Source organism: Aptenodytes patagonicus, chromosome 1 (assembly GCF_965638725.1).
Source record: "Aptenodytes patagonicus chromosome 1, bAptPat1.pri.cur, whole genome shotgun sequence".
Lineage (NCBI taxonomy): Eukaryota > Metazoa > Chordata > Aves > Sphenisciformes > Spheniscidae > Aptenodytes > Aptenodytes patagonicus.
The window spans coordinates 59,701,720-59,709,698 of NC_134949.1; the positions used below are offsets into that span (position 1 = coordinate 59,701,720).

Below are 7,979 nucleotides of genomic sequence, written 5' to 3' on the forward strand. Positions count from 1 at the left end.
ATGACAGAGCTCGGTGCATAAGCAGCAGCCTCTCATGTACCAGGAGCACATTTCTGTCGTGTCTGAAACACGTGTGAAACAGTAAGGTCAGTATTCAGGATCCTACCCAAGGCCGAGCCTGGGATGGTGCAAATGCTTGTTTACTGCTATAGGTACTTGGGGAGTGAGGCTGCAGGTATGGGATCTCTCCCATCTCAGCCCTGCGCTGTGGAGAACAACACGAGGAATGAGCTGAAGGCGTCCTAAGCTCTCTTCCATCAGTTTAGCTTAGTTTGGGTAATTGGTAGCGGCCTGGTATTTGCGCAGGTAAATCAGGAGGAAATCTTGGCCTTGAAGTGTTTAGGATGTGGATTTTTGGATGTGAAGCAAACTGGTGCATAAAGGAGAGAGAAGGGGAGGATTGCAAGGTCACAGGTTGACTTGGCTGACAGAGGCTTGCAACATGTAACAGCCAAAATTCCCTTACCTCTAGACTTGGACGCCAGCCGACACCTCCATTTGGCTTTTGCCACCCTTCTTACCCAAACAATTCCCCTTAAACCTGTGTTTCTGAGGGGTGTGAGGCTCTGTGCCTCAGTCCTCCTCAATGCCTGATTACCCTTGTACATGGGCACTTCTCTCCCCTTGCAAGGCTGGAGCAGGAAGACTGTTCCCGCGTTGCAGAGCGTGGACGGGTGCAGAGACAGCAATGCACCTCAGGTCCTGCAGCACTGTGGTAGGGACCGTGGGGTCGTATGCGGTTCTCCTGAGCCCCAAGGCAGGTTGTCTTCAGCCCTCGGTTGATGTTTCTTGCCTGCCAAGGCCTGCAGTGTGTGCCCCTTTGGAAACATCCATACAGCATGCTTCTGGACAGCAGTGCTAGCTGGGCTTTGTTATCGGGCTGTGCTCTGACTGCAGTCATCCCCTGGAAGGGATTAATCACCCTGTTGGTGTGCCAGGCCATTATCAGTCCTGACAGGGCTGGAGGAGAAAGGCTGGGAGGTGTCCCAAGGCACATCCATGTTGTTTGTCAGCCCGGTGGCTTTTCCTCCCGACATTGGTATTTGGCTTGACAGACGCAGCCAGAGACCTTAACCCCTGTCTGGGTGCATTTTGAGTGAAGCCCTGCTGTGTCCTTGGGTCTCTGGCCTGCTGTAAATTACACTCCTGGCTCAGCTGTACATCTGTTGGCTCCAATATCCAGGCTTAGCCAGCGGCTAATCCTGAGTGTTCCCTGGAGAGGCAGGCAGAAGGACCCTGGTGTGCAGGTGCTGGGTAACTGGCTCCTATATAGCTTTTATCCTCTTCCTCCCTCCTGCAGAAGCTGGGATATACCTGGGCCAACGTGGATATGGTTAGCTCTTGAGGACGTGTCTTCAAACACTGCTCTTCTCTATTAGTAAATGGAGTGCATTGCCCCAGGGGAAAAGGAGAGTGAGCTCAGCATGGGAAAGAAAAGGCCTTTGGAGCAATGGAGCTGACGCTACCAAGCCATCCTGGTCTCTTCTCCCGCCTGCCCTTAGCAGGCCAGGAGAGAGGGAGGTGGGGTGACCTTGGGGTGCTCTTCAGGACTCTCCTGCCATATAGCTTGACACTGTCTCTGGGTCCTTGGGAATGCAGGACAGGCTCCTGGCACTGTGTTTCGGCAGTGCCCTTTACTGTCTAGAGTGGGACATGTGCCAGTCCAATACGAAAAGCAGGAATTATGCCATCAGTGGCACCCACAATAGCACCTGACCCAAAATAGCTTCCTAGCAAAAAATAGGGAGGCTGATTAGGTTAGACAAGCCTGAAAGAGAGCAAGACATCCATCTGATGATTGACAGGTGTAGGTCTGTGAGCAGGGGCTATAAATCCCGCGGGTGAGCTCTCTAGGCAGCCTTTGGGGAAAGGCAAACGGCTGCAAGGGAGCACTTGAGACCTGCCTTCAGTGAACCATGGGGCTCAACGATCAGGAATGGCAGCAGGTCCTGACCATGTGGGGAAAGGTGGAGTGCGACCTCGCTGGCCATGGGCATGCAGTTTTAATGAGGTAGGCAAGAAGCTTCGATCTTAAGAGTAAAGCTTAGAGCTTTTGATGAGAGACCAAGGAAGGTGTATATTTAGTTTGGGGGCTTGTGTTTGGCAGTGTTTATTTCAACAGGCTGTTTCCTTTGTTGTAGGGTGGTGTTTTTTCCATTGCTATGGTTTCTGGGTTAAAAATTACTCACTGTGTAAAATGGCTGTGCTTCCGTCTTTCCATCTGTCTATGGGTGCAGGAGTGGGCCACTGCTGCTTTCAAAAGATGGTAGGACTTTGTCACTCCCTCTGCCCGACCTGTTGGCAAAGCTCTGCTTTGGAGCCTCGTTGCCCAAGCACTGTGGCGAGAAATGCTGGAGTGAATTGTGTGTCCTGGGCCTTCAGATGCTCTGCAGCAAGGATATGGGAAGGCAGAGAAAGAGGGGAGAGGAAAATCACCTCTGTGACAATTTTCTCAGAATCTCTGATTTTAGTAAAATTAACTGTGAATTACCTGAGTGTTTCCCTCTCCCCGCCTTATAGTCTCACCTGGCAGAGCCCTGCTCATCTTGCTTTTTGGCCAGAAATCTGGGTGGTAACACTTGTCCACTTCCTGATGATGAATTTGAGATCTGGGTGTGACACGAGACACATCCTTCCCCCTGCTTCCCTCCTCCGTGATTCTGGGGTCAGAGTGGGAGCACTTGCGAGGTCTCCATCTGAGAGGACCCCCACCTCCATGCTGTCCTTGCGGTCCTGGACCCTGAGAGGGGAACTCCCCAGGCACCAGCAGCAAGTCACAGAAACGCAACCTGGAAGAGACTTCAGGGCTGCAAAGTGGGCAACGACATTGGGTGGGCATTGGATCCTAGCCTGTCCTTAAAGACCAGCAGGGATGGAGACTTTGAGGAGACTCTCCAGATCTCCCCCTCAGCCTGTGCTCAATACGATGTGCTGGAAGGGTACAGCTGCTGCGGAGAGCAGTGGGGATGTGGCACTTGCTTGGGGGATTTCCTAGCTTAAGCATGGCTAAAGGAAGGAGCCCACACCATTGGCCAAATCCACTGTCCATTCAAAGCTTTTACAAAGATAAGCCAAAGCAGGGGGCTGTTTTATTTACCTTCTTTATCATGGCCCAGTTCAGCTGCCATTTGAAGCGGAGGGAAGGATGGGAGCAGCCAGGTGGCAATGTGATGGCTCTCCGCTGATGCAGTCCAGAGCAGGCATGCTGGAGGGGTAGCAGGAACCTGAGCCCTCCCCAATAGTCCATCTCTGTGAGGTGGCTACTTTGGCTCTGGAACTGCCACAAGACAGTAAAAGCAGTTTTCAATGGAAAAGGTAATACCATTTTTCTTACAGGTATCGTAGGGCATTAAATAAATAGACCCCACTTCCCTGTGACTTTGTGCTCCCCAGCCAACCCAGGTCGTTTCTTGTTTCTTCAAGGGGTTTCTGAGGGAGGAGAGAGGCAGGGGAAGCCCAGCAGGCGTCTCTTAATTTAGAAATGTGTCCAAGTGTGCATTGTTAAAGACTTCTTAGGTAGATGTCATATCTGGGGAATATGTTTAGAAAACACTGATTCAACTGGAAGTTTTCCAAAGAAAACAAAAAAATACTCAGAAGAATTTTCAAGAGTCTCGGGAGTATATCATCTTTGGCAGACATGATTCAGGCATAGCCAGACACGATGGAGGGAGATTTTTAGAAATAACTCCATCTCATTTTAGGGTGCAAGGTTTTTTCATCTCTCTGGGTGGGACACAACCTGTGTCATGGAAAGATAGGAAAAAAGGAAAGGCCGATGATGTGGTGTGCTCAGCACCTGCTAGAGTACAGAAATCCTTTGGAGACCTTTGAAATGAAATGCCGGCAAAGACTGGTCATTCATTTACAGAATGCTTTTGCTGCAGAACAGCTTGTGTTTTCCATGTGCTTGAGGTATTTGTTAGTGTAGTTTAACCTATACTTACATCATACAGTGGAGAGCCTGACCCTCATGGCAACATACTTAGGAGGAATGTCCAGTTCTAGATGGGACACAAGCCCTGGTAGTCCCAGCACCAGCATCCTCCCAAGGGCAGAGCAAGCATGCAACCACTGTACAATGAGAGGGAGGCTGGTTTCATGGCTGAGGTCCTGGGCTGGAGCGCCAGACATTGCTGCAGGTAACTTGGGTAAGCCACTTCACAGATGTGAGCTGTAGGGCCCTGACTGTAAAGACAGACATTGCTTTTGCTGGTGCTTCAACTAGTTGGATTATGCCCATCAGAGGGTGTAATACCTGAAAATAAATTTGTGCAAAGGAGCTGATGTCTCTCAACACCTAATTATTAGACTGCTCCTAATAATCAGGACAGGCAGTATCCCCTTTTCACCTTGACTCTAGGACTCTGGCAGGGAAAAGAGTGACATTTCCTACTAGTTTGGATGCCAGTGGTGTCTGCATTCTGTCTCCTAGGAAATGCAGCAGGGAGGAAGCAGGGGGGACAACACTAGCCTGTTTTTTAGCCTTCCACCTTCTTGATTTAATTTCCATTTTGGGATCAGAGTGCCTATGTATAGCACTGCATGACATGGCACCAGCATGCCTGAAGGTCTTACGGTCTTGTTACCCACTTCCTCCCAAGGACTCTCTGAGGTGCCACGGTTCCCAATGGAGGGAACCACACTGCTGGCAGCTGGGCTGAGCTGGGGTGGTGGGAAAAAGGGGCAGGAACCAAATTCCTCCATGCCTGCAACCATAGGGTGGGGACACAGTAAGGTCTCCCATCCAGCTGATGTTCAAGAACACTTGAGCCCCAGATGTGAGGGACCTGAGGCTGGGGGCTGCTCCCTTTTTTTTGTGTATGAGAAGCCTCTAGAACTCTCCTTTCCTGGTCAATGCAGAGATGGGCTGAGAAGAGGGTCCTGGTGAGAGCCAGGGGTCTACAGGTTGGCTCCTCAGCAATAGTAAGTCAATGAAGACAGGTGGTTTTGTTTGGTTTTGTTTTTCCTTCAGATGAATGCAAGAACTCACCTCTCAGTATGATGACCAGCCTTGGCTCTTGTCTCTATCTTAATACAGTTGACATAACCCAGGGGACTGGTGCCAAAGAGTTAGTAGAGCTATATAAAAAAATATGGACACTTGCTCTGTCACCCTAGTTGGACATGTTTAGGGCAGTGTCTCTGTCACAGCCACAGGGAATGGAGAAAGACAGCAGTGATCATGTTAGGACATGTGTAAGAGGATGGGATTAAAGTAGATACAATACTCAAAGGGAGGTATGTCAGGAGCTTCTGCTCTCCAAAGACAAGAGCTTTTTATCATTTGTTAATGATAAAAAGCAGCCTGTACAAAATAAATAGAAAGGAAACTTCTGCACACAGAGTGTCATCAGGTTGTGGAACAACCTACCAGAGGAAGGATGAAAAACACTTAAACGAGATTCAGAGTAGGGTCAGATGCTTCCCTGGCTTATATACATGCTAAAAGGAGTGATTGTGAATGGTGGTAATTTGGAAAGGATCTAAAGTGTCAGAGTTCCCAGGTTAAAGTAGCCTCTACTAGCAGGGACCAGCTAAGAGCTTTCTTTGGGGAGGGAAGTGGGTTATCACACCTTTGCCGGTCCATATACTGTGAAATACCTGGAGCAGCTGGACCACAGCTCTGGTCTGGATGACAGCTCTCTCAAGTCTCACAAGTCCCTCTACTTTTGTCCACAGACTCTTTCAGGATCACCCTGAGACCATGGATCGCTTTGATAAGTTCAGAGGCCTGAAGACCCCTGATCAGATGAGGGGCTCTGAAGATATGAAGAAACATGGAGTTACCGTCCTTACCCAACTGGGCAAAATCCTGAAGCAGAAGGGTCATCATGAGTCAGAGTTGAAGCCCCTGGCTCAAACCCACGCGACCAAGCACAGAGTCCCTGTCAAATATCTGGAGGTATGGAAAAGGGCAGGCAATCTTGGTGTCTGATGTGTAGTGAATGTGTGCAAGACAGCTATGTGAGAGTTGCACTTTTATTTACTGATGGCTAGTTGGACTTCAGTGAGCTCTCCCTCAAGTTTGAGGTCCCTTGTGTACAGGCAGGAGGAGGCACAGAAAGGGCTCATGGTATGCAAATGGTATGTGAATATCCAAGTTTAGATTTCCCATTCCAAACACCACATGCAGCCTGAGCAACCCTGGACAATAATAAACCAGCCCATGCAGCCTCTGCATGCCTGGGAAACTACATTACATAAGAACTGTCAGTGGCTGGACATGAGGGATGTACAATTTTAGAGTAAGCCCTGGAGGATTCATTGGAGATCAAGACCCACAAAACTAAGTGTTTTACAAACACAGGGCATGAATTTTCAACCTTAATGGACGAGGCAGACAAAGAGTGGGAACGGCCATGGTCTACTCAAGGTCATGAAGCAGATCAGCGTCAGAGCTAGGAATAGAGCCCAGTTCTTCTCCCCAGCCCAGGCTCCTTGCAAGCTAGACCTCACTGTCTCTCCAGAGACTGCGGGAAGGGCTACTGAATTAGCTCGGAGATATTTCCAGGCTCTGCAACCTATTTCTTAGCCTGGCTTTTCTGAAAATAAACCTTGACTGTCCCTTCTGTTTTTCTCTCTCTCTTTCCTTCCTCACAGTTCATTTGTGAAGCCATTATGAAGGTCATTGCTGAAAAACACTCTGCAGACTTTGGGGCTAATTGCCAGGCTGCGATGAAGAAGGCCCTGGAGCTGTTCCGACATGATATGGCCAGCAAGTACAAGGAGTTCGGTTTCCAGGGTTAGCACATACGCACAGAGAGACACCAGAATGGAGGCCTGGCCATGCATCTTAGAGTAGCTTCCCCAGCACTTTTTGGACATCTCACAATTGGCCATCCAAGATGTGTGGGAAAGCTTTTATGAAAGGCCAAGGGTCACTCCAGGCAGCATAGAAGCACTCAGAGCGATATCCATGATAAACCGTTGTTTCCTGGCTTCATGTATACAAAAGAAATAATCTGCTTGCTTAGGAAAAATAATGTAAGAAGTTATCTGTGAGCTTCTGCCTATCCCTATTCTCTTTTTCTTTCCCCCTCCACAAAACTCAGTCTCATCTGAGAGGGGAATGGCATGGCCAGAGATGAAGGGATGTGGAGGAACAAGGGGAGTGTTAGGAAGTGTGGTGAATGAGAGGGTGAAAGGATGACTCAGATGGTATGAAACGGGTGTCAGGATGGGAAGCAGAGGCACATTCCTCCTACAGGAGAGACTGTTAGCAGGTTACTGTGGACAGCTTTCAGCACAGTATTACCTTGCTTTGTGGGGGTGAAGGCAGCCAGTCAGTCTCCAGGGTCTGCCAGCTTGGAAACTTGCATTAGTTGCTAAACTCATGTTAGAAAAATTATAAAGAGCAGTAATCCCTGCGATCTGTAGGTTTCTGGCAGCCACCGCTACGCATCTGAAGTTCTGCTGCACTGGGAAGTAAAGTATGTGTTTCTCAGAAAATAAAAATTCCTGCACCAGTGTTGTGTGTTTGCTCCTGGCTTTACAGGCACTCCAGTAAGAAGTGGGAGAGATGGAGAAAGTGGAAAGGTGTTTTGCATATGTATCCGGCTGCACCACAACCTGTGGTGCCAGTCCATGACTTGAGCAGCACATGGCATTTGTCTGAGCCAGGGGACTCAGGCCACACAGGTGTCACCACCAGGTCATGACCTGGTTACTGGACTTCACAACACAAAATGGCAGCCTAGACTCAGCTGAAGTTGAGAGAAATGCTCCCTGACTAAAGGCCATGGCCACTGCTGCGCAAGGGGAGGGACATGGTGAGGGAAGGCCCTTTGCTTATTTATGGGGAGGTAGCACGTGCAAGCGGCCTCAGGTCCCAGCAGCAGCACAGTATGTTGCTCCCTCCAGGCAATGGAAAGCTGGGCTGCTTAGCCCAGGAGGAAGGTTGCAACGGCAGTGTATGCTCTTAAGACCCAAGCTTCGGTCTCCGTACCATTTTGCAGTTTTGTTGGGGTGTCTCTGTG

General features: G+C 49.4%; 1 protein-coding gene across 1 annotated transcript; it reads left to right on the top strand.

The window, feature by feature from the left end:
• The first annotated feature begins 1,818 nt into the window (after window positions 1-1,818).
• MB (myoglobin) lies at window positions 1,819-7,471 on the top strand. Its single transcript, XM_076338717.1, has 3 exons — window positions 1,819-2,011; window positions 5,683-5,905; window positions 6,604-7,471. The coding sequence occupies exons 1-3, from the start codon at window positions 1,917-1,919 to the stop codon at window positions 6,748-6,750; spliced, it is 465 nt and encodes a 154-aa protein (XP_076194832.1). The 5' UTR covers window positions 1,819-1,916; the 3' UTR covers window positions 6,751-7,471.
• Window positions 7,472-7,979: the final 508 nt, after the last annotated feature.

Coding starts and splice junctions, on each gene's coding strand:
- MB (XM_076338717.1), top strand. CDS start 1,917: ATGGGGCTCAACGATCAGGAATGGCAGCAGGTCCTGACCATGTGGGGA. Junction 2,012..5,682: donor GGGCATGCAGTTTTAATGAG/GTAGGCAAGAAG, acceptor TTTTGTCCACAG/ACTCTTTCAGGATCACCCTG. Junction 5,906..6,603: donor TCCCTGTCAAATATCTGGAG/GTATGGAAAAGG, acceptor CCTTCCTCACAG/TTCATTTGTGAAGCCATTAT.